Source organism: Cervus elaphus, chromosome 17 (genome assembly GCF_910594005.1).
Source record: "Cervus elaphus chromosome 17, mCerEla1.1, whole genome shotgun sequence".
Classification (NCBI taxonomy): Eukaryota; Metazoa; Chordata; class Mammalia; order Artiodactyla; family Cervidae; genus Cervus; species Cervus elaphus.
The window spans coordinates 36,929,430-36,956,720 of NC_057831.1; the positions used below are offsets into that span (position 1 = coordinate 36,929,430).

At 38.3% G+C, this 27,291-nt stretch overlaps 1 protein-coding gene across 1 annotated transcript in view; it reads right to left on the bottom strand.

The window, feature by feature from the left end:
- Positions 1-27,291, bottom strand: part of HERC5 (HECT and RLD domain containing E3 ubiquitin protein ligase 5) — a 46,945-nt gene that overhangs the window by 16,737 nt on the left and 2,917 nt on the right. Inside the window, exons 3-17 of the mRNA XM_043870748.1 lie at positions 27,024-27,100; positions 24,435-24,656; positions 23,153-23,244; positions 22,752-22,882; positions 21,155-21,300; positions 19,814-19,890; positions 17,822-17,925; positions 16,220-16,279; positions 14,682-14,775; positions 11,455-11,644; positions 10,016-10,170; positions 6,490-6,603; positions 5,458-5,568; positions 2,986-3,156; positions 1,017-1,160 (exon numbers count right to left, since the gene is read on the bottom strand). Of these exons, the coding sequence (XP_043726683.1) occupies positions 1,017-1,160; positions 2,986-3,156; positions 5,458-5,568; positions 6,490-6,603; positions 10,016-10,170; positions 11,455-11,644; positions 14,682-14,775; positions 16,220-16,279; positions 17,822-17,925; positions 19,814-19,890; positions 21,155-21,300; positions 22,752-22,882; positions 23,153-23,244; positions 24,435-24,656; positions 27,024-27,100 (1,888 nt within the window). The remainder of the gene's footprint in view (positions 1-1,016; positions 1,161-2,985; positions 3,157-5,457; positions 5,569-6,489; positions 6,604-10,015; positions 10,171-11,454; positions 11,645-14,681; positions 14,776-16,219; positions 16,280-17,821; positions 17,926-19,813; positions 19,891-21,154; positions 21,301-22,751; positions 22,883-23,152; positions 23,245-24,434; positions 24,657-27,023; positions 27,101-27,291) is intronic.

The following is a 27,291-nucleotide window of genomic DNA, read 5'->3' on the forward strand; positions in this document are numbered from 1 at the left end:
TGACCCCATGGACTGTATAACCCACCAGTCTCCTCTGTCCATGGGATTTCCCACGCAAGAATACTGGAGTGGGTTGTCATTTCCTTCTCCAGGGGATCTTTCCTACCCAGGGATTGAACCTGGGTGTCCCAAATTGCAGGCAGATTCTTTACCATCTGAGCCACTAGGTACCTGCAACAACACTGCATTATAATCATCAAATTTGCTAAGGTAGTAGGATCTTAATTGGTGGTGGTGGTGGTTTAATCTCAAAGTCATGTCTGACTCTTATCTGATCCCTGCCAGGCTCTTCTGTCCATGGGATTTCCTAGGCAAAAATATTGGAGTGGTTTGCCATTTCCTTCTTCAGGGGATCTTCCCAACCCAGGGATTGAACCCTAGTCTTCTGCTTGGCAGGCGGATTCTTTACCACTGAGACGCCAGGGAAGCCCAGATCTTAACTGCATGTGTGTGTGCTCAGGCAGGCAGTCAGGTCGTGTCTGACTCTTTGCAACCCCCTGGACTGTAGCCTGCCACGCCCCTCTGTCCATGGAAGGCAAGAATATTGGAGTGGGCTGTCATTTCCTACTCAGAGAGGTGCTAATGGGATTCCCTGGTGGCTCAGGGTAAAGAGTCTGCCTGCAATGCAGGAGACCTGAGTTGGATCCCTGGGTCAGGAAAATCCCCTGATAGCAACCCACTCCAATATTCATAGCCTTTGTCTTTAAATTCATTGAAGAAAAAGAACTAAAACAAAGAATGAATGCCTAAGAAAGGAAGGGCTCATTTTTACCTATACATTCTATAAATGGTCAAAAACACATATTGCTGAAGTTCCCCTGTGTGGACTTGAAAATCTGGGGAAAGAGGACCCCAGTTTAAAGAAAAAAATAATCACCTTTTAAAATTAAAATTTATCTCCATAATTATAGCAACAGTTCTCCTAAAATAAAACAGTCTAGACAACCTAATTTTCTATGGTATATCCCCACACCTTTTCTCTCAAGAAATACTTACGCCAAGAAAAGAGGACTTACCCTGACAGGAAACCACATGTAGGAAGCCTCTTCAGGATATGTGAACATTCCATATTCTGGCCGGGTCATTTCTTGAAAGAGACAGTAGAAAAACTCTGCCCTGACTCCTCCAAAATCATATCCAATTTCTCCACTAAATGAAACCTAAAAATACCCAGGAAATAATGCATCACTTCCAGAGCTCTGTATTGCTATGTATTAAATCTCACTTAATAATTATTTGTAGACCCAAGTATTTGGAGATTAATGTACAGCAACTTCTAAAAATGTTTCTCTACTTAAGTGCTTCTCTCCAAGAGGCCTACGAACCCATGAACTCCCAATTCTAAGGACTTGAGTTTCTTCTGTCTCATCTTGATTTCACCAAACTCATTTTACACTTCTGAACCATGTCCTCTTTCTTCACATTCTTTTTTCCCTCTAGCTTTCTCTTATGAAGCACTATTTAAGTTTTTATTTCTCTCTTCTTTTTCAAGTTGCTTTAATACCAAAGATTCCTGCAGCTCTATGCTGGGACCTCTGTTCTTCCTCTTACCCTGCCCCTTTATATGGGCAAGCTCCTTAATTTCACTTCTTCCTCTTACCCTGCCCCTTTATATGGGGAAGCTCCTTAATTTCACAAAGCCTATTTTCCCACAAGATCATCAGAAAGATTAAATGGGATAACACAAGTAAAATCCCTCACAGAGTCTGGAAAATGGTAGTTACTTATCAAATGTCACCTAAATTTTAAAAATGGATGAATGAAAATTAAAATAACTGAGTGGACTGGCTGGCTAACACAGGTTAGAATCATATAATGGATTTACCAGGTTTTTAAAAATTATCTATGTGCAAAAATATTTAGAATGCCAACTCTAACTGCAAACTCCATATTTTTAAAATAGTATCTTGAGCTTTGGTCAAGTCAATCATTCTTTAATCTGAGTAGGACAAGTGATAAATTAACATCTCCCATCAAACCATTCTAATAAATATTATCAGAAAAGTCTTCACTTGTTTTGATTAAGTGGAAAGTCCAGAGCCTGATGTGTGTTTGTGTGTGTTAGTCTCTCAATCTTGTCTGACTCTTTTAGACCCCATGGACTGTAGCCTCTGTCCATGGAATTCTCCAGGCAAGAATACTAGAGTGGGTGGCCTTTCCCTTCTCCAGGAGATCTTCCCAACCCAGGGATCAAACCCAGGTCTCCTGCAATGCAGGCAGATTCTTTACCATCGGAGTCACCAAGGAAGCCCCTAAAACCTGATTGTTGGGCTCAAATCCTGGCTCTGATACTTATCAGTTGTTTCACTCTGGGATAAGTTATCTAATAGTTTATACCTCAGTTTTCCCATCTGTAACAGGAAGAAAAAACAGAACCTTGTACACAGTGTGGTTGAAAGGGTTACACAAGTAGGTGTAAAGCTTTTATAATAGTTCCTGGCATAAGGAAAACATTCATTAGATCTTCTAGTTATTATCATTCTATGTCAGGTATCTATTAGTAAGACAAGTTACACAGTAACTAAACCAAGGATCATTAATGTTCAGGACATGGGGATACCTACAGTTATACCCTCAGGAAACTATGTAATCAATAGAGAGAATGTTCTCTCCTCAACAAAGCAATCTGGGTTCTTGTAGGAAAGCAGAAACAAAACTCTCAATTCTCCTCTGTGTCAACCCCATCTCACTGGAACCTTTAAAAGGTGATGACCAGCCAGGCTTGGTCAGGCCTCAAAAAGGAAATGAATACCTTAGGGCTAGTACTGGAGAGGACAACCATTTCACCTGCTGCTCCTTAGCCAGAGCACAATGGCAGCTTCTCACCTGGAATTCACAGGTAACTGAGGAAAATTAGGGGAACTCCAATACAGACAACTCCAGCGTAAAAGAGAGGTAGTTCCCTCTCTGTAAGGCCCATTGTTATGTTCTTTTACGTTTTCCTTCTCTCAGCAGCAAAAATATTAAGTAAGAATTATACTTTACCATCAACTCCCTCCTCAGATCTTCATTTTCAAATTGATTTAGCTGATCAAAAACATCCTCAATCAAGTGACTCCTTCTGACTATCAGATTAAAGGTGGGCAGTAAAGATAATGCAGACCCTTCTTGGTCCACAATGCCAGCCAACCTCATACAAGCTCGAAATTTCTTCTCCTGGAAAAAGAAAAATGTTTCATTTCATTTCACCATTGACTCTAAGTAGAAATTTTCAAAGTGGAATAAACCAACTCAGTTTATTATAAGCACATGTCACAAATATTTAGGATAAGAGCTCCAAATACTCCACTGACTATATACACCACATGACTATACAGTCCATGGAATTTTCCAGGCCAGAATACTGGAGTGGGTAGCCTTTCCCTTCTCCAGGGGATCTTCCCAAATCAAGGATCGAACCCAGGTCTCCCACATTGCAGGCGGATTCTTTATCAGCTGAGCCATAAGGGAATCCCAAGAATACTGGAGTTGGTAGCCTATCCCTCTTCCAGTGGATCTTCCTGACCCAGGAATTGAATGAGATCTCCTGCACTGAAGGAGGATTCTTTACCAACTGAGCTATCAGGGAAGCCTATACACCACTGAAGACAGGCTATATATTCAGCATTCACCCCTGAGAGCAAAAGATACATGAGCCGTAGGGAATGAAAAGCTTTGTAGGATCAACTTGGGTGAGCAGGAACGTGACCAAACTGCAGGATCCTCTGGACCACTGTACCATGTAAATCAGTGGTCCTTAACCATTTTGGCACCATGAACCAGTTTCATGGAAGACAATTTTTTCACAGACCGGGGGTGGGGGGGATGGCTCAGGCAGTAATGTGAGCGATGAGAAATGCCAGATAAAGCTTCCCTTGCTTGCTGGCTGCTCACCTGCTGCGCTGTGCAGCCCGGTTCCTAACAGACCACAGGCCAGTATCGTTCTGCAGCCTGGGGATTGGGCACCCCTGCTGTAAACACAAATATGAACACTTCAGTGACCAAGCTAAAGACCATCAGTCTTTAGCCTGACTAAGGAGCCTGAAGCAGTAAGCTGAAACCTAATACTCTCATCGGGATGAGAAGTTCAGACGTTTAAAAGAGAAGCTAGCTGGAGGATGAGAGACCTCTCTAAAGATACCCTTTTTAGGGGGAAAATTCAGACTGATTTTAGGGGACAGATAATCTAGGAAGTCAACATGAGAGAGAGAGAGAGACTCACAGACTGACATACAGACTGTCCATTTGGAACCAAATGACAATTTGGGATAACATCTGTGTCTCTTGGCAAAACAGAGAGGAAGCAAATGCCAGTTCCATAAAATAATTACTGGAAACTTGTTTAAAATCAAGAGAGAAGAGTTAGAGTTGAAGCAAAATAAAGTTCTTTTATCTTTTTTCCTTCCAATATTCTTTTTTAAATATTTCATCAATGATCTTACTTGTAACTATTACATCAACTTCCTATTTTTATTATGGTAACTGTATTATGTAAAAGTATCTAGTTTTATGACATATATTTAAATATTATTCATGCATATACATATACAGGCGCATATACATATACAGATGCATATACAAGGGTAAAAGTTACTTTTAGCACTTTGTGCAAGGCATTGTTCTAAATACTTTACCTATATTAACAAATTTAGCCCTTATAAAAAATGCAATGAGGTATATTTTCTGAGGCTGTCTCAATTGTTCAATTTTAAGTTCAAAACCACTTTGCTGGATATGCTGACAAACAGAACCAAGCCAGTTGACAGTAAGTACGTGTGAAAAGGAAACACTTTTTACAAAAGTTTATTATGGCACAATCACAGAGTACTAGCTGTTTATTTATTTTGTCTGACTGTGGCTCAATGGTAAAGAACCCGCCTGCCAATCCAGGAGACGTCAGAGATGCAGGTTCAATCCCTGGGTTGAGAAGATCCCCTGGAGTAGGAAATGGTGACCCACTCCAGTATTCTTGCCTGGAGAATCCCATGGACAGAGGAGCCTGGTAGGTTACAATCCATAGGGTCACAAAGAGTTGGACATGACTAAAATGACTTAGCACACAGTCATTTATTTGCATCTGAATTTCAAGACTCCTCCAGCACTTCCATTCCCACTACTATGTTTTCCCATTAGATTGGACCTTCCTACATATATTGTTAATCCCAATCAAATCCACATCTGCCTTGCCTCTCTGAGCACCATTCAGAAGACTACTGGCACTATTCTCAAGATAAAAGCCCTGTACCTAGGCCCAAGCGCTATCCTTTATTAATGAGGCCCTAATACGTCTCAAGGCCAACCCAACCTAAATTATGACGGTCTCTCTTGCCTTCTTTATTATAGTATAAGCTCCGTGAATGCTATGACCACCATTGATTTCACTACTGGGTCGCTCCCTTATCACCCAGCCATTGTGCACTGAAAAAGATACTCATCATTTGATTTGCTAACAAAGACAAAAGAAATAAGCACACATACCTGTATTTTTAAAAGTGAGTCTGCATACAGTAGTTTTATTTTTGACAGAATATTAAAGATAAATGGAAAACGACTGAATATGACAGGATACTGGACGTCTACTGAAATGTCCTAAAAATGGAAATGACAACAATTTTGATAAATGAAAGGACAGAGAAATCTTACACCTTACTTCTTAGCCTTAAATCCCTGATGGTTTCAGGTCTCAATACTTAGAGCCAAAGCAATCCAAAATGTTGGCCAGTGGTGCTAGGTTATATACAATTCTAAGAAAATGTTTTATGTATCAATGAAAGGTACATAAACCTAGTATTTTCAGTGCTCATTTAATTTCACCATTAATTATGAACTCCAGACACTTTCCCAAAAAGTCTGTTCTGCTCCTACCTTTATTTCTGAAATGTGAATTAGTTTACATGTATTTAGTAAATAGGGGAGTGATGTAATATAGAAAACTGGTTAGCTCAGACCTGATTTTTGCCAGGCAAAGGACAACGTGCTAGTAGAATGAGAATCTTCAGAGAAAAGGAGAAAAAATAGATTAGCTGCTGAACTGGCAGCCAGAGCTCTTTAGCTTTATTTTAATAAAAAAGGAGTAAGTACTAACACTCAGGGAACCCTCACCAAAGTTACAGCCTTATACTATTGGCCCCTGGTGAGTCACCTGCCTCCTATGCCCACCTTAAAAGCAAAGCTCCACCCTCATCTGTTATCTCAGTACCACTGGTCCTCTAATTAGCCTGTGGATAGATTTCTATCCTTAGGTTTTTGTGCATTTTTTATCTTCTCATGGCACTCTCCATGTGATCTGAGCTATCTCCCCAGGTAGCAGGCACTTTTCTATCATAGTTCTGGCTACAAAATTGCAGAGGTTTTGAGGGGCATGCCTTGTTTTTCTCATAAGCCCTACTATTTCTATTGGGCAATTTTGCAGAGTGTTAAGAATTTTTGGAAATTCGTACAAAGTTAAAGCACAAGTGCCTATATTAACTTACCAATGATCAATACCCTCTTTAAATACGCCATACTTACTGAGTTCACTTTCCAGGAGGACCTTCTATATGCATCTACATAAAAATCAAGCCGCTGTGCGAGTTCATTTATTTCAAAGATATTTTCAGGTAGTTGACATTTAGTCTTGTTTACCTTAAATAAAATATGACCTGTGAGAAAGTTTTATACATAAAGACAATTTTGCTTAATGGCTATCAATTAGACTACCAGAATAAATAGCAAGTTAAAGATACTTTAATGACCAGAATTTAGTTCTATTCAATTACCTCATTGCCAAAGCCCTCAACTTTCAGGAGCATAAAGAATACCTGTGATTTAATAGTAGAAATTGATGGTATGATGATAAACTTCTACTTACTTTTAATCCCTAGTTTGGGAATTAGATACCACATGTTGTAACTAACCATTCACATGCTCCAACTAAGATCCGATACCACCAAATAAATAAATATTTAAAAATAAATAAATGAATGAAATTGATATGGAAGAGCCAAATGCCAAAAATAGCCAAGATTCAGTTTAAGAACAAGGTAAGAGTATTTCTTTTAGAAAAATATAAACAATACAGAGCCACATAAAACGACTAACAGTGCAGAAGAGAGCCTGGAAATGAATCTCACACACAGAAACTTGCTTTATGACAGTTTACATCTCCTATCAGTGTAGAAAGGAGAGGATTTCAGTTAAGTGGTGCTAGGTAATTATTTACAAATCGAAAATAATGAAAATAAATTTTCAATTGGTTTAAACAGCAAACTGTGAAAGGCAAAGCTAACTGCAATACTCCCTTCAGACCTGGACAAGACTGACCTCTGCCCTGGGTCTCTGATTTAAAGGTCTTTGCTCTGGCCTTTCTCCAGCCAATCCCCTTTCCCCAAGGGGTATGCTGGGCCAAGGGCTGTGTCTATGCAGCCCACATATTCCCATCTACACTGAGCTCGAGAACCCAAGATCTAAGTCCCTGCTCAAATGGCTCCAAGAGCCCCAGGACCTGCACAGGCCTCTCCCTCCACTTGCTCTCTAGGGTGTGGAAGTCACAGGTGAGCACACCCCAACGCTCCCGCGCACCAGGGCTGCTGCTGAAGGTGGGGACAGAACAGAGACAGGAGGTGAGGGGCGCACACATGGCCATGGGACGCCCCTGGTGTGGGATAAAGCCCAGGTAGGAAAAGCAGGGCAGAGGCCCCGGGATGGGCCAGGGGGAGGGTTCATTGGCACCTTTGCTCTCAGTGCAGAACTCTGCAAGGAGCTGGTATTTCTAAATTCAAATCTGGCCTCCCCTGACACTGTGCTTACTCCCTTCAGTCGTGTCTGACTCTTTGCAACCCCATGGACTGCGGCCCACCCGGCTCCTCTGTCCATGGGGATTCTCCAGGCAAGAATACTAGAGTGGGTTGCACGCCCTCCTCCAGGGGATCTTTCCAACCCAGGGATCGAAACTAGGTCTCCCACATTGCAGGCAGATTCTTTACCATCTGAGTCACCAGCGAAGCCCTCCCCTGTCATCAGGAAGGTTTATTTGTCAAGATGGGAGGATAGACTATACTTTATTTCATTCAACAGGTTGTCAGCTAGCTTTCTAACCTTTTATACATTAGACATATGGTACAGGAGCCTCTCCTTGTATTCTCCCTCTTGTCCCAGGGATCATCTCTGTTAGAAGACTATCTGGAGCAGCTCTCAGGGCTAAATCAGGCCCTCTGCTTACTTTGTAAAATTTCACAAATGCCTAAAATAATTACTGTCTAGTCCCTTCCAAAAAGGAAGCCCTGCTGATCCCTGATTAAGGTGAATAGTTTAAAACCCTGAAGTGAAAGAAAAGTTTAAAACAAAACAGATGGAGTAAAGATTACAAAGGAATGGATTGACAGCATCATCTACATTAAAATTAAGATTGTGGGTTCATCAAAAACCACCAAGACAAGCTGCAAACTGGGACTTGATATTTGCAACACATATAACTGACAAAGGACTAGTATCCAAAATAAAAAGCACTCCTATAATCAACAGGAAAAATTTGAACATATTTAAATTGAGCAAAAGGACAAGTATTTTACAGAAGAGGAAACAAGTACTGCAATTATAAAGATGAAAATATGCTCTAATGCATTAGAACCAGGGAAAAACAATGAAAATCATAATTTGCCATCATTTCAATGTGGTACTAAAAATACTTTCCAAATTTTAAAGTCAGACATGGGGCAAGAGAATTCTCATCATCTCCTGGAGACAATTTAAACTGGTCCAACCACTTTGGAAGACTGTCACTACCAATAAAGAACAACATAAGTCAATTCTATCAATTCCAGAATTAGGGATGGAAACTAAAAACTAACACTTGATACACAATACATATCTTTTACTATACATATCTCGTAGTGATGAACCCTCTTACTATACATATCTCTTAGGGAGACACCCTCTCCCCCCACCAAATAGAACTGCAAACAGTACATACTACATATCAATCAATACTGGAATGGGAGGGGAATATGTATACCTATGGCTGATTCAAGTTGATGTTTGGCACAAACCAACACAATTCTGTAAAGCAATTATCCTTCAATTAAAAAATAAATAAATTCAAAATTTAAAAAACCAAAGCAACAAAAAATATGTTCTCTTTATAATATAAAATCCAACATATCTTAGTTACATTAGAGTAAGTACTTTGGGGTTTTTTTGACATGGAATTTTGTTTTATAATTATTTACTATACTCTCTACAATGTTTTTTCACTTTCTGTTTGTATGTTTTGCTTGACAAATTCGAAAAAACACTCTTTTTTCTATTTGTTACACTAAAAGTTGAAAAGTATTTTAAAGTTTTTCTAGTAATTAAAATTTAAATTGGCTTTATTCTTTGTGTACTTTTAGCTTTATGTTTTGAAGCTGCTGCTGTTGTTTTGAAGCTGTTTGGTTTCACAAAAGATAAATATTCATGGTAGTTCATAATTTAGCAATAAAAATAAAGTACATGTAATTTTTGCCTGGATTAAAAAAAATACTGGAATGGGTATTTATGGTACAGACATACTATAAACTCAGGAGAGAAAATGAGTGAAATACAGACAGATGTATTAATCTGGATGAATCTATAAAATGAAACACTATGTAAGCAGTGTATTCTATTCATATTAAATTTTGAAAACAGCAAAATTAAACAGCATAGTGTCTAAAGTTACATATAACTATAAAACAATAAGGAAGTGTTAAGGGAACAAGTAACTGAAAATCCGGGATCCTGGTTGCCTTCAGGTGAGAAAGTACAACCTGTGAGAGACACACAGGCATTCCCAAAGTACTAGAGATGTTTTCTTTTTTAACACGGGTGGCAGTTACACATGTCTGTTTTGCTACTTGTCTTTAAACTGTACACAGATACTATACACACTCCTTTATATGCATGACTTCACAAAAAACATTTTAAAAAAGCAGTATCAACTTCATGCTTTGTAACAGTCTGTTTAAGATTCAAGCCAGGTGAAATCAAGAAAATTCTTATTGCAAAATAAAGATATATGGGTTTCTAAATCAGCACTTACCCTATACAGCTTTTTCAACATTTCTAGGAGAGCTTTAATGTGACAGTTATTCTCAGAACTTTCAGTCCAAGAATGCAGTTGAGCAACAATGGCTCTTTTAAACATCTGGACCAGATTGATGAAAGCAGATTCTTTCAGAGATGCCCAATATTCCTCTGAGGGATACAAAGGTAGATAACTGTTAGCATGTAATGTTTCTTGGATTCTTAAACACAAAAAAGTAGTCAATATTTTCTTAAGTAGTCACAAAATTATTTTCTAAAAGTAGTCAATATTTTCTAAAACAGAGTATTTCATATGTATTATAGGTATCAATATAAAAACACATTTGTAATAAACTTTTCAGTAAATACAATTGCAATTGAAAATTTAGATGTCCTCAAAGAATTAAGTTTAAATGAAAGTTTAATGTCCTCAAAAAAAAAAAAACAAACAAACAATGCCTTAACAGTAACAGAACCACAAACTTGATCTAATTAATTTGTGAGGGGGGGGAAGCTAGACAAAATTAATTAGTCACATTTTTTGCCCCAGTGAAATAGCATACAGTATGAAACACCAGATAAAGAACTATTTGTGATTATGACTTTTTCCACTCTGAGCATGAGTTTTTAACTCTTAAAAACCACCTTTCAGCATTGTGAAAAAGAAAACTGCTTTAAACAACTTCATCACTTACAACATGACTTAAGAAAAATATAAGAAAGGTTTTCCCTGAGCTGAATATGCTGTGTCGAAGACATCAACAAAGTTTAATCAAGCCCTAGACCTAACTTCCAGTGTATTAGGAACACTGGGAAGAGTAAACAATCAGACAAATCTAGATGTGAAACACTGTACAGAAAAACTGACCCAGGCTCTTCTTTAAAAAAAATTCTGCAATATGCTTTTTGAGACAAGTGCAGAAATCTAAACATGGCCTAGATATGTGATATGGTGGAATCATGTCTAATCTTATTAGGTGTGATAACAAAGTCATAGTAATACAGGATTCCATATCCTTACGAGATGTGCATGCAAATAATATGGGTAAATATCTCCAATTTACTTTCATAGAGTTCAACAAAAATGAAACTTAATCTGTACATCAAGAGGGAGATGCTTACACAATATAACTGCTATTGACTCTCAGAGAGTATCTGGGATTCACTGTACTAGTCTTTCAATGTCTGGGAATGAAGTTTTTCTTAATGAAAAGTAGCGGGCAAAGGACCTCGTGACCAAGTCACACATGTATCATTACAAGATTACTAAAAAGTGACTAGAACAATCCATTTTGGATGACACAGTAATGATTACAGCATGTTTATATGCTAAGAATATAAACTAAAAAACATAAATATGTTTACAGTTATCTACCTAAGTTTTGCTATAACTTTGCTAGGTGTTTCCATTGAGAAGATTGTCATGTATTTTCAAGTGTAAACCATCAATCTTACCCAGAACCCCTGACATCTGGTCATTCATTTTACAAACAGCCTCTGCAAATGGAACCACCAGGCTCTCCCAGTTGCTACTATCATGCATCACAGGACATTCTGGGAGAAGGAAGAAAACTTCTAACGCTTCTTGGTGTGGAGAATGAAATGGAAGATTTTTGAGCAGATTATCCCTGAGACATGACGTTATCTGTAGTCAAAAAGGATCCGGGAAAAGACAAGTCAAACACAGCAGGAACTGGGTGCAGTTACTGTAATAAAATAAAGCGTGGAACCTGGAGTTTCATTCCACCATGAAATTGGAATGATCACTTCATCTTTCTAAAACCCATATTTACAATTCATCTCATCTACCCTCCCAAGTACCTAGGAGTACGTATTTGACAAGTGTTTTCCCCATCCAATTGTTGGTGTTTATGTAGGAGATCAAGAAGAAATCACATGTGCAAGATTGTACTAAATGCACAATGGACTTAGAATTAAAAGGCAGCCCCCTAATAAGTTCCATAGTCTTCCCTCCAGCTCCATTATCACACCTCATTTATTAAAGAGGAAGAATATGCCAGAATCTCCCAAAGTAAAACAAAAATTAAAAAACAAAAACAAAAAGGAACTACAATGAAAATCAATATGGTTTCCTGTTATCTTCTCACAGAATCACCTTTCTCATCAAACTCTCTCCACCAAACTCTAGTTTCTCTCTCTTCCAATATTACAATTTCCCCAATTCAGAATGCAAGTTGAAGAAAAATCTGAAGAAATTTGAAGAAAAAAGTTGAAGAAAAAAATCAAATGGAATTGTGAATTTGTATGTGTTATATGGGCTGAGGTAACAGTAATAATTTGCCTAATAGCCCACTAAGATAAGCTAGTTTACAGGGTTTTTATTATTTGCCAGATATTGTGCTAATTCACATATATAAGGTCATCTATTCTTGTCATTTCTCTGTATAATAGATATTATTATCCCCGATTTATGAGAACTCTGCATGTCAGAGAAATTAACTTACTCAGGGTCACAGTACTAAGAAAGAATCTCTCCTGGTTCCTTGACTCCAAAGCTCAATCACTGAATTAGAAGATACTAGCAAATGGTATGGAGAAGGCAATGGCACCCCACTCTAGTACTCTTGCCTGGAAAATCCCATGGATGGAGGAGCCTGGTAGGCTGCAGTCCATGGGGTCTCGAAGAGTCAGACATGACTGAACGACTTCACTTTCACTTTTCACTTTCATGCACTGGAGAAGGAAATGGCAACCCACTCCAGTATTCTTGCCTGGAGAATCCCAGGGATGGGGGAGCCTGGTGGGCTGCCGTCTATGGGGTCGCACAGAGTCGGACACGACTGAAGTGACTTAGCAGCAGCAGTCGCAGCAGATGGTATCTCTAAATGTACAAATTCTTACAACTATCTATTGTAAACATATTGGGCTCTCTCTACTAGGTTCGATCTTCATGCACACCTGTTACTGCACTGTAACCCATTTCCGTGCCTCCCTCTTCCTCTGTGCTATTCATCATCCACACCCCCAAGCCTCCCAGCCCTTTAGAACCACTGCAAAACTCTGGAGCCAGTGACAGAGTTTCACATCTTAGGCCTTGGTGCACACCCTCCTGAATGCCTGGTTTGTCTCTCCCCTGTAGGAACCTGGTACACTCCCCCTCCCCCCAGGCACCTTGTTTTGAGCACTCTAAATAGAACCAACCATTCACAGCCCTAAGTAATGACTGAATTCATTCACCCAAAAATGTTTATTATACACCCACTATGTTCTAAGCTAGGCAGTAGGGAAGACAGTGGAATGTAAAACACATCCAGTCTTCACACTGACATCTGCACAAAGGTTATCTGTCTCCCTTCATGAACTAAGAGCCTCTAAGAATGGGGAGCATGTCTCTCTCATCTGCATCAGGAATCCCACCACAGTGCCCTACTCATGGCAGTATTCAACTGTTCGCTAAATAAATGAAGGAAGGCCAAGTCTGTGAGTTCATATCACAGAAATCTCAAAATAGAAAGAAACATTATAGGTCTTTTGATCCAACTATCTCATCTGAAACAATGGGAGATGCTCCACGATTATGTTGCTTGCACTGTATGTGATACTGTTCGGCACAACCAAGGTATATTAGCCTTAGTGATGAACTGGTCCAAGCTCTTCCCTTCACAAATGCAGAAATGGTTTTCTATTTTTGGTGATCTTTCTAAGTGCTGCAGAGTCCTGGATAAAGGTGCTTAATTAGGGATCCATTTTACTTCAGACTCCTAATTGGGCTGTGGTTCTACCAAAGTTAACATAATTAAATTTTTCGTCTTCCCTTGAGAGAAAAGAGTGTGTGTGAGAGAGAACTCACAGCTAAGATACAGAATGCGGACTGCGACAAGACAGAGCAAGAGAGCAGGGAGAGAATGAGTGGCTATGGAGAGGGAAAGAGAATGAGAGCCACAGAAGCAGAAGGAAAGACCAAATCGGGGAGGGAGGGAAAAGCAAAGAGAGGAGAAGTGAAAGTGGGGGAGAGAAAAGAACCAGAGACCTAGGAAGAAACAGACTGAGGGAAGAACACAGATAATACTACCCCTAGATCAATCAGTATAGTAGAACAGGGAAATAAATTAATAAAAGCTATATATTAGGAAAGGCTATATTTAAAAAGGAAGTATATCTGAAGCATCTCCAAGTGGGAAGCCTAAAGATAGTAATAACAGTGCTGAAACATAGAAGCAACAATCACAGAAAGAATAAGAACATTCTAGAATCTAGAGAAAAGGAACAGCAAAGCAACGAAACACAGAAGAACCCACACAGCTCTTTGTGAGGGGGACAGTCACATTAGAAAAGGTGTTCTCATTTCTATACTTAAGTGTAAAATAACTGCAAATAATATGCTGCTCTTATTCTGGTGTAACTGCCTCAGCAAATATTTTAATCACCTTCCTAAAACCAGAGTTGAAAACATTTCCTCTAGGGGAGTCTGTGCATATACGTGTAAACATGTGTGGTACAGATAAACTGTTTTGACTATCTGTAACCTATGTTCCTACTATATCATCTATTTACCCTATGTGGGGAAACTCCTGAGTACTATCGGAGTTTAACTTAATTTATATGAGCCACAGGGCTTCAGAGAATATGTGAAAACAAGATATTTCTTCTGAAATTTTGAGTTCTTTTAAAAATGTTTCAGCGTATTTTCTTTTTCCAAGTAACAATCTGAAGAATACCACCGTTTTAGTAATCCAGTCCTTTTGGGTTAATTCCTTAAAGGTGTTCCTTGCTGTATTTAAGTCCAAATGAATAGATATCATTTCTCCATCTGTTCTGTGGAAGGAAGATAAAATGAAAGACAGATTGAGTAAGTAAATGAAAAAAGATGCTTCAGAATTAAGTATTTTATTATTTATCCAGATGAAAGTTTATTCTAAAGCTTGCTTCATTTTAATTATTTTTTCTCACCTTTACAATAACATATGATTGTTTCTAAAATGCCAAAAAATATCAAGTCTGCATTAACAATATATATGCTATCAGACTTTACATCAGATACTGCCTTACCTTAAATGAGTAATCAATAAATATTTATTTTCCAGTAAAGGAAAAAAACACAGCCAAAGATAAAAGATAAAAGTTTTTCTTGTTTCCCAGTTTCATGAACCAGAAACAGGAACCAAAAAAGGGGTTTCCAAGCAGTAAATCTGTAGTAATCCAATAGAAAATTACTAATGAAATGACTATCTTAGCCCAAGAATTATACTGGACTGAATATATTATCTAAAAACAGACACAGTCTTTGGGAAATAATATATTTAGTGTCTGAAAAGAGACAAATTCTTTTAAATAAATATTATATCAATATTTAGGAAAAGAAGTACAAAGTCATGTTTTCATATACTTAAAAATTCAAAGAAACCTAAGTATCCAGAAATAAAGAAACAAATAAATTAAGGTATGTCATTCCCATGGAATACCTGGAAACCATGAAAATAATGTTACGGAGAAATATTGACTATTACAAAAATTGAATAAAACCGAAAGTGGACAAAACATTAAATATAAAGAAATATATAAAACAATACCATTTTTTGTAAGAACACATTTGCATAGAAAAAGATATTTATACAAACTCTAGCTATTATGTGTAAGTGCTGAATTTTGGCTGATTTTCATTTTTGTTGCTGTTTCGTGTCTTTTTTTTTACATTTTCTACAGCAAACATATATGTGCTTTTGTAGGGAAAAAGGTGATTTTTTAAATGAGATATTATTTTACCCTCAAACAATTTTCTTTATAATCTTTCACAGTTTTTTAAATGAGACATAATTGAAACATAACATTATATTAGTTTCAGGTGTGTACAACATAGTGCATTGATATATGTAGAGCATATATTGTGAAACAATCACTACACAGTTACAAACTTTTTCCTTGTGATGAGAACTTTTAAGATCTATTCTCTTAAGTAAGGAAGGAAGGAAAGTCGCTCAGTCGTGTCCGACTGTTTGCAACCCTATGTACTGTACAGTCCATGGAATTCTCCAGGCCAGAATACTGGAGTAGGTAGCCTGTCCCGTCTCCAGGGGATCTTCCCAACCCAGGGATCAAACCCAGGTCTCCCACATTGCAGGTGGATTCTTTACCAGCTGAGCCACAATTCTCTTAGCCAACTTTCAAATAAACAATACAGTATTATTAATATTAATCATAGTAACCATGCTATTTTTACAGAATGTTAGCAAAATTTTAAATTTATTATAATATATATTACCTTTCCCTTAAAAAACTTCCAGTCAGACACGCAGGAGATGAAAATATCTCTCTTATTTCCCTATATTAGGAATAAGATCGTGGTTAAAACAAATCAAAATATGTCTCCTTATAGCAAGAGGCATAATAATTGTCCTTCAAACTCCTCCTGCTATCTCTAAGTTATTTGAATACTGCCATGTGCATCTGAAAGTCTATTTCATTTGTGAAATCTCAAAATTTCAGAAGCAAACATGGAAATAAAAAGATATATACTCAGAGAAGCAACAGGGGAAGAGAACAAGGCTTGACCAAGGGTTAGTATTTTCTTAAGACAAACACAACACTACCAACATACCCAGCTTCCCAAGCCCTATTTATTTCTATTCTAGTGAAGTGGAAACAAAACAGAGGGTGGGGGGGTATGCTCAGTTCCATCTTAGAAGTAACTGCACAAACAGTTCTTGACCATTTGTGCTCTGCAAGTCAAGATGCAACTATTTGGTGTAACTACTTTCCAGAATTATAAAGCAATACCTAAAGTGTCTCTAAAAGGAAATGCTTGTAAAAATGAGTACAATCTTTAACAATGGTAGGAGTTCTATTATTTACAACAAGGTTGCCTAAGGTGTTCAGCTGTGAGTAAGAGTTCAACAAACAAGGGACTCCAAAGTCAAGCAGGGTTGGGAAACTATAGACTATATTTCCTGCTCAGAGTCACAATTACACAAACATCAAAGGCCCAGAGAAGTCCTGCAGTAAAGAGAGCTGCCCTCATGGAGCTTATGTGCTAGTTGTGATGGTTAATTCTATGTATCAACTTGGCCAGAGAACTGGTCAAACACCAATGGAGATGTTGCTGTGAAGGTATTTTTTTAGACAACATTAACATTCAAATCAGCAGAGTTTGAGTAAAGCAGATTACCCTCTATAATGGGGGTGTGCCTTATCCAATCAGTTGTAAAGGTCTTAAGAGGAAGCATTAAGGTCTCTTAAGAAAGAGGAATTCTGCCTTCAGCCTGCCTTGGGACTCAAGCTGTAGTATCAACTCTTCCCTAGGTCTCCAGCCTGCAGTCTTGCCTCACAGGTTTTGCACTTGCCACCCTCTACAACTGTGTGTGTGTGCGCTCAGTCACTCAGTTGTGTCTAACTCTTTGTGACCTCCCGGGCTATAGCCTGCCAGGCTCCTTGGTCCATACGATTTCCCAGGCAAGAATACTGGAATGGGTTACTCCTTAAAATCTCTCTACACACACACACCCTCTACTGGTTCTGTTTCTCTGAAGATCACCAAGTAGTAGACCACTGGGTGATGATTTAGTCACTAAGTCGTATCCGACTCTTGTGATCCCATGGACTTTAAGTCCACCAGGCTCCACTGTCCATGGGATTTCCCAGGCAATAAAACTGGAGTGAGTTGCCATTTCCTTTTCCAAGGGATCTTACTGACCCAGGGATCAAACTCTCGTCTCCTAAATTGCAAGATTCTTTACTTCTGAGCCACTAGGGAAGCCAAACAGACTACTAATGGACCACAAAATCTTACATCTTTGTACTGTGCAAAATCAATTGGGAAAACACTGATTTTAAAAGCTATATGAGCAGACAGACACTTAGGTTGTACCTTTTTGTATTTTGCCACTGTTTAGTCCCCACATCAGCAATCCATCTCTTTACAGTGCCTTCATTCAAGGTAGGAATTTTCCTCCTCAGATTCACATAGGAATTCTGTAAACAAACAGAACCACAGAATATAGTAATTTAGATACAATAGAAATAGGTATTCAACTTTTAGGCAACTTCTAAGGATAAAGCGTAATACTAAGTATGGATAATATAGATCTGGAAAATCACAAAGATTCTACCAAGGAACAATTAATCATTTGCCGGGTTGCCAGTTTCTTGACCAAGGATGCTTAGATCCAAAGTAAACTTCTCTGAATGCCCCAACACTGAACGTTTTATATGGGTATGACCAGACTAAACTGAACATCAGAGAGTTTGGGGAGATCCTGAAAGGACTGGGTACAGAAGCAGCCAAGAACTCAATTTGCCTTGGTGAAGTAGGATGTGGAGATTATGGACTGATTATTCATAAGACTATGAACCTCAGGTCTTCGTTAATACTGGCTGGCAAAGTCACTTCAAAATGTTAACCCATTAGCTTCTTAAAACCCTGACCAAAATGCCATTTGCAAGGAGCCTCCTGAAAGGTAAGTAGAATCTATGGAAGTCACACTTATTTGACATAACAGTATGGAAAAATCTACCGATTCTTGTTGAGTAAAGATGCATGCGGTTTCGACAATAAAGGGTCAATAACGAACTGAACTGAACGTCTAGCCATTCCCCAACATGAGCCTAGGAATCTGATCATTTTGGAATTCACCAAATCTAGATTCTGGAAATTTTTGTTTTACTTAAGATACCAAGTTGTAAAACTTCTAGTCTCTAGTCTCCCAAGGCAATACAAATAACAACAAAAGTAAACAAATGGGACCTAATCAAACTTACAAGCTTTTGCACAGCAAATGGAATCATAAAGATGGAAAAGACAACCTATGGAATGGGAGAAAATATCTGCAGACAACATGACTGACATGGGCTTAACCTCCAAAGTATAAAAATAGCTCAGCAACTCAACAATGAAAAAACAAACAACCAAATGGGAAAATGGGTAGAAGACCTTAACAGAAATTTCTCTAAGGAAGACATACAGATGGCCAGTAGGTACATGAAGACGCTCAACATCACACATATTAGAGAAACGCAAATCAAAACTACAATGAGGTACCACTTCACACTGGTCAGAATGGTCATTATTAAAAAGTCTACAAATAACAAATGCTGGAGAAGATGTGGAGAAAAGAGAATCATCCTATATTGTTGGTAGGAATGTAAGTTGGTGCAGCCACTATGGAAAACAGAACGGAGGACCCTCAGAAAACTAAAACTAGAACTACTACATGATACAGCAATCCCACTCCTGGGTATATACCCACGAAAAACTGTAATTCAAAAAGATACATGTACCCCCACATTCACAGTAGCATTATTCACAATAGCCAGAACATGGAAACAACCTAAATGTCTGTCAACAGAAGAATGGATAAAAAAGATGTGACACGCATATACAATGGAATATACTCAGCCATAAAAAGAAAAAAAATAATGCCACTTGTAGCAACATGGAAGGCAACTAGAGATTATCAAACTAAGTGAAGTAAGTCAGGAAGAGTAAGTACCATATGATACCACTTATATGTGAAATCTAAAATATGGCAAAAATGAACCTACCTACAAACAAACGGATTCACAGACATAGAGAATAGACTTGTGGTTGCTAAGGAGGAGGTCAAGAGAGTAAGAGGGACGGACTGGGAATTTGGGGTTAGGAAATGCAAACTATCACATTTAACATGGATAAAAAACAAGGTCCTACTGTATAACACAGGCAACTATATCCAATCTCCTGGGATAAACCACCATGGAAAAGAATATTAAAAGAATGTATATACATGTGAAACTGAAGTCCCTCTGCTGTACAGCAGAGATTGGCACAATATTATAAATCAACTACACTTCAATTAAAAATTTCTAGAGATCTTTTCTTTACCTCTTTTTCCATCCAAATCAAAATGCTTTGATTCCCTCCAGCAACCATTATTAACTCCTTTACTGAGGTGCTGCTTTCTGAAAGGAATTTACAAAAAATAAGAGCTTAGAAACTCATGTGATACAAACATACACACTCAAGTAACTTTAGATCCTTCTTAAAGAGAGTCCTTTTATCTTTCTGACAGACAAAGAGTACACTTCCCACTCACAAAGCAAAAATACATATCTACTTCAGGGTGAAGTCTAGTTGGCAAACATAGGTGATTCGGAAGGCTGACAATGTGCTATCAGTTTAATATACATGGTTACTATAAATGCTTATATATTCAACACAGTCAAACAAATATTTGATTAGTTAACTGTTCCCTGGTTTAATTTAGCACCTATTACTAAAAACCACATTCTAGGACTGGAAGTCCAGTCATTAGGACCCCATGTTTCCACTGCAGGGAGCACGGGTTCAATCTCTGGTCAGGGAACTAAGATCATACAAGTCACCCGGTGCAGCCAAAAACAAACAAAAAAGGCCATTTCTACAACTCAAGATTTAATCAATGACTATCGGCTCTGAAGAATGTTAACAGTACTTCAAAGGCCTATGTAAGTGGTTATAAGAAATTAGATATAAGATACAAACTGCTTAAGGTAATAACCCTATCATTCATTTCCCCAGAAGAACTGAGAGAACTTTAGTACTTTAGGTCACCATCAAGCTTTCAGAAACAAGTGACCCAAGTGCTCCAAGGCACTTCTATAGTGAAACCTTTCAGAGTTAAGCCTCTGAAGTCACACAGTGCACACACAGTTCAAGTCCAGCCAAAACTGCTTATGGGATAACCCTTCACTTTCCAAGTCTCTGTACCTTCCAGTAAAACAGGACTGAAAGCTCACATCTCCTCAAACTGTTTAAGGACAGGTGAGATGAGACAGCTAAGTTTTAAGCACAGTTACACTGCCTGGCGTATGTCAGCTGCTCATCATTCTGAGGGTTTTTTATGTTTAGGAGTCAGTTTAGTCAGGTAAGAAAACCAATCATCATGGAAATAATAGGTCCCTTGAAGACTGGAATCAGAGGCTGCAAAGGCCTCTGAACCCATATAGTTTTTTTTTTTTTAATGTTCTATCATTCTAAGTCCACATTACGATTAACCTGAAGGGCTTAGAGAACGAATGGCTATTGATAAATTAGATAGGGTATGTTAAGTTATTTACAAGTGAACATGAAATCAGTAAAACTCCACTCACAGTCAAACACTTTTCGTGCTACATTACACACTTAGGAAAATCAGGTTTTCAACAAACGCATTTTTGCCAAATCCTGTGTTCCTACAGAATTTACCAGATTTGCGTTCTTCACTTGATGGCAATTTCATGGGACGTGGTACCAGCTGATTACACGTTCTGCCGTTTCCCAGTTGTCCTTCTTTTCCAGAACCAAAAGAAAAGACCTTTCCCATATCAGAAACATAGGCAAGTGTGTGCTGCCTATTAAATAAAAGCACATACAGTCAATTCTCAATTCTCCACAATGATCAGAGTATGCAGCAATCTGGTAAAACTGCAGAAATTACGCTACCCAGTCAATGAAACTAGTTAACAAACTCCCAGTGGATGAAATCAGCCATGTGGAAACTAAGAAATCACTAATGTGTAGCTGAGGTGATTGTGGAACCCCAAAGTCCACTGAAAGCCATGATGCTGCATCCTGGCAAAGGATGTCCCCTTGGTCAGAACAAGCACCACCTCTAGCATTCTACTCCTTCTTTAGGCTTTGGCTTGAGTCACCGCCTCCTGGCAGCCATCTCTGAGTTCCTCCCCTCCCCATCCTAGAAGATGGAATCAAGTGATCCTGAGCTCCAACTCTACTTCCCAAAGACCTTTAATTATGCTGATTTTCTTACCAATCTGATTAATGGCCTCTCCTATTATACAGATGTATAAGGAAAGAATTTGGCCTTGCTCAGAGCTCTGGCCTTTATTCTCACCTCTAGGGAGGTAATGTCTAACCTTTTAGAATTTCCCAAGTGATAGGAGTGTCTCTGTTGTTCAGGGCAAGCCCCTTGACCACACCTAATAGTTTATCAAAGTGGCTCAAAGAGGCCCCTCCAGCTGTAGGTAAGCTGAACCTCTGGGTACACAGAGGCTGGAGTCTGAGTTCCATCACATGGGCAATAATTCAATCAATGATGACTAACCAATGAAAAGTCTGGACTTGGGTGAGCTTCCCTGGTTGACAATATTCTTCACAGTCATGTATCAGGCTGGGAGGAGGTAACACTGTCCATGCCTACAGCGGGAGTGGACATCAGAAGCGCCTCATTTTGACCTCTTCTAGACTCTGCCCTATGCAGCTCTTGCTTTAACTCTATTGATAATTTGTATCCTCCTCTTAAAATTGACCATCAGTATAACAGCTTTCAGTGAGCTGTGTCTTTCCAGTAAACTCTCCTGTGTTAGTAGGGGTGCTGCTCTGGTTTGCATTAAGACATGTCTAAGGTGAGGATTCCTCCTGTAACACTTGCTACTCAGAAGAGTGTGTGTCATGAAAAGTCCAAAGTGGTGACAAAGTTTCTTTGGTTAACACAGACAGAGTGACGATATCAATGAATAACACTTTCTAACTCATGTTTTTTCATTTTTTACAAATAAATAATTTTTTAAAAGATAAAGTGCATTTGAATATTTACAAAGGTATTTCACTGAAGGACCAACAAAAAGTATATTTACACATTTAAAAAATCAATTAAATTAAATATGTATACTAAAATAAAGAGTTATTATGATTGTCTAACAATGTGAATTAAGCATTTTCACCTGTCTGAAAATGTTTGATAGTTTTATCTCAATCAAAGAAACTGAAGAGAAATTTTATTAAACTACCTATCTAAATTTAATATATTTATCTTATCAATTTTTATTGATTCTTTACAACTTACCTTCCACATGCTATCTGGGTCACTCTATTTCCAACAAGCTCAGTTACCAAACAGGGTCTTAACTCATTCTGTGTTGAATTGTGACCGAGTTGCCCGTACTTTCCATTACCAAAAGTAAACACCAGTCCACTCTAAAGAAAGGGAATTTCTTATCAGAAATTAGAGAAATATGACACAGAGGTAACACTCACTTCTGTGAAGTGTTAGTGAAGGCATCAGTGAAAAATCAATAAAATCACCATCAGAGCAAAGCCCCCAATTATCAGGACAGTCCTGCATGGGGAAGCAGTGACCTTTCTTCCCCAGGAAACACCAGCTGCCCATATCTCCATGTTCTAGAGCTCTCTCCATTACAAAGTGCTCTTCTGGAACTGCAATCAAAGAGACAAGGGTACACTAACCTTTGTGAGCAAGGCAGTGTGAGAGCCACCACAAGCAAGAAATTCAACCTTCTGATAATCCAGTGCTTCAATACAGGAAGGAGAATCTTTATCTACACAAGGAAAAGAAGAGTTCAATAACCAAAAGGAAACATTGAATTTCACACTGGAGTCCCATGCTACTGATAAAACACCCAGATTACTTCCTCTAGGCCCATCACAATAGCTCCCAACACACTGACAAGAAAGGCTCTGTGCTGGGAGATTTAGGTCTGAAAACGGAACAGGGGTGGTGGTCAAAGGGCCACACTTGGAGGTACTCACCTGTGAAGTGTCACTTTCACTTCCCAGAGCCCTTTCTTCCTTTTTTACCTGACTTGATTAGCTTCAGTTGCAGCATATCTGGTATTTCCCATTCCAGTCTAGCATTATTACCCTTCTAATGAACCTGAAGCTTCTTATTTTTCTTTCAAATTCTCTAGTGGGGAGAACTGCCTTACACTACCTCTTCTATCACGATTATTTCCTTGTCCCAGAGAGATTCAGCAAAATAAGTTCAACGGTCCTTTATCCTTTTTCCTCCTTTGAAATGACTTATGGGTTCTCGTGAGTAACTAGCATGGGGACATGTGAGGCAGAAATGCAGTATCTAGCCAGTAATCCCAGGCGGAATGTGTATATTACTACAGCTGATAAAGCATAGGAGTTTGCCACACCTGAAATCTCTAACAAGGGGTTTGGGGTCATCAGAAATATTGACTTTTTCTTTGGGGAGATAGCTCAGTAATGCGAATTACATGTTTATGTGTGTGTACACACATGTAATTAAAACCTTAAAGAATAAGATCAGAATAGGTGTTTCTAACTAGCATCTTACTATCCTTTGCCACAATTGTATTAATATTTAAAGTGCACAGGTACCTTAAAGGTCACTTCATCCAAACTCATCACTTTACAGAAAAAGAAAATGAGACATAGAGAAAAATGAAGTGACTTGGGTAGGCGAAATTAGTTAATGTGGAAGTGGGAATCACAGTCCAGATATTCCGGTCCCTAGTCCAATGCTCTTTCCCTTTTTCCCACTTAACCCGGACACTCACCTCAATTACAGCCATGACCTGCACACTGTATGTGTTGTTTAGACAGATTCTACCCTCAACACAGAGAGATAACCAGGCAAATCAGTGCTAATGAAAGCAGGAATCTGAACTATATTTGGTTCAGATTACATTCAGATTATAGTCATCTCTTATATGTCAAATATATTTGTTTATAATATGAATTTAAAAATATATTTCCGTACTGTAGGTGTGGCCCAGGCCTAGCTGTCCACAATCATTTCTTCCCCAAGAGTAAACATTTCCGGACATGGATAAGGCCATGCTGTGGGCTTCTCCTGCAGAAATCTGAACCAAGGGGACTCCTGAGAGGTTCTCCACAATCTCTGGTGTGGAAGTTGAGGCAAATATTCTTCCAACTCCAAGCTGGCCATCTAAGTTCTGTCCCCAAGCAAAAAGCTCACCACCTTGACAGAAACAGAGAAAATGCTGTCTTAGTAGGTTTAAAATGCAGCAGACATCACCCTAGGACATTATATTCTATCCATACTACACCATTACAATCTCGTCCATTCAAACTGACAGGACTGCTCACATCTCAAGACTCAGTCAGAAAAACTAGAAGAAACTTCTCTTCAGCAGTAAGAGTTACAGTTCCTTATCTCCTACCTCAAAGGGTAGTATTAAGAACTGGGTGTCTGTGTTAGCCCAAAACTCCGACGCTGAAATCCTAACCTTCAGTGTGATGGTATTAGGAAGTGGCTATTGGGGTGGTGACTGAAATTGGATGAGATCATGATAGGGGGATCGCTCATGAATGGGATTAATGCCCTTATAAAAGGGTCCCCAGAGAGCTCTCTTGTCCTTTCCACTTGTAAGAAGACTGGCCCTCACTAGACACCAAATCTGCTAAAACCCTGAACTGGACTTCAAATTTCTGCTGTTTAAATCACCTACTCTATTTTTATTATAGCGACCCAAACAGAAAAAGAATAAAGCTATTGGAATATATTATAATCAAATTCAAGAAATATGTATTTTTAAAAACTCACAGGATGGGCCTATGAAAGACAGAAATACTCTACTTATGAAAAAATAAAACCCCAAACTACCTTTCTTTCTCTCCCTCTTCCACATGCCCAAAGATGCTAAATAACTAATGTAAACATACATTTAAAATCGCAGCACAGTATCATGAAAGAGTAAGCATCTTCTTCCATGAATTAAATATATGGAACATATTTTTATTTTATCTATTTTTAAAAATTTTATTGGAGTATAGTTGATTCACGATGTTGTCAGCTTCAGTTGTACAGCAAAGTGAATGCACACATTGGAACATATTTTTAAAGAAAAGTTCTTAGATGTTATCTAATAGAGATGACAGTACCTAACAGAGGCTGAAAAAATATATCAGAGACTTAAATTTTACTGAGTCCTACTCTGCAAGATACTATGCAGGAACAGGTGAGAAGCAGAGATTTTCCTTCAAACCTAATTACCAAGTGCCTATTAGTCGGCAGGAAATATCAAAATGAGAAGGATGAGTAGTTCCCTTTCTTGCTTTCCCAACTTTCAATCTTCCTACATTGTATTGTGACTTACCAATAACAAACCCTGAACAATCCCTTCCCCCCACATCCATACATCCTAGGCTTCTTGAAGGCACATGCATCTGTTTCATCTTCACAACTTAAACATGTGGATACTCAAAATGAAAGAGTTGTTCATAAACGGATGAAGTCAAACAACCAGCTTTTGCCAATACAAATTAACACTTAAACCTTAACAAAGCCTTCAGTATAAGTCAAATACATGATCACTTACTTCCCTTGAATTCCAGCTTTCATTCTAAAAGTTTATATTTGTCCTATGTATTTAAAAAATTTCCTTGATCCTGAATTCCACTATTCCTTATCACCTGCCTGTCTTAATTAGGTCAAGTGGCTTCAGGAAATAATTCATAGTCACTACTTCCCTTTCCTACCATTATGGCATCTGATAAGAAATGGTAAGTATACAGGGTTGGGGAGAATCCCCAAATTCAAAAGGTAATGTTAAAACACGTCAGGGCCCAGCAAACTGGCCATAAAAGCAGACCCACGGGATTCTGAGCTCCTATCATGGGAGCTGGAAGAACCCTAGGAAAAGCGAAGAAAGTTCTGGAAAAGGGTGGACCATTCCTAGTCTTGCTTCCAGAGAGGATGATTTTAATTATTTAGAATATTTTCATTGTTTCATATTTGAAAAATAGAAAACAGAACTGCGGAAATAAATCTCTAGGCCCAAGATGGCACCCAGGCCATGTCACCAAAGCGAACTTTCACACTCTGAATGCTCAGCCTGACCAAAAACACAGTATACCCAGTCAGCCAATCCCCAAACACCAAGTTTACTCTGGGCTCTAAACTTATTTCCTTGATCAGATATGCAACCACAATCAATCATGCCCTGTTTCCATACTGAAGCTTCTGACACTCCACAAAACTTGCCCTTGCTCAAAATCCCCTGGGAAGAGTGTTCCATTGCTTATGAGGTCCTATACACTTTCAATCCATGGGCTCTTTTCTCTTAAATAAAGAACATCAAACTCATTACCAATTGCTTTAGTTTTTTCATTTGTGAGAATAAAATGTAGGAAAAGTAATTATGAACACCAGAAGATTTTATAGGTCCAAGAATTCTGATTTTGTATCTCTTTCAGTAGTGTTCTAGACCATACCACATTCAAAACCATATTTCGGTCCTGTTACCAAGTGAAGCACATACATTCTCTTAGTTCTATATACACATACATTTACTCCCTCTTAAAAAAATAGTATTTAGAAAAGTACCTTTTGAGAGTGCAAGAGAATGATAATCTCCACATGTGATCTGAATTATAGTTTTTTCTTGTAAAATGCACTGAAACCTGATGAAAGGAAATATATTTTATGTTGATCACAAATAAGTCACAACAGTTAATAATTATTAACTATATTTAATTAGGATTGAAGCTCAAAAAAGTTAACTTCACATTCAGCACATCTAAAATTACTATAATAATAACACGCTTTAATTAGTGGTTTAAAGGGAAAATAACGTTCATTCTAAAATTGTGGT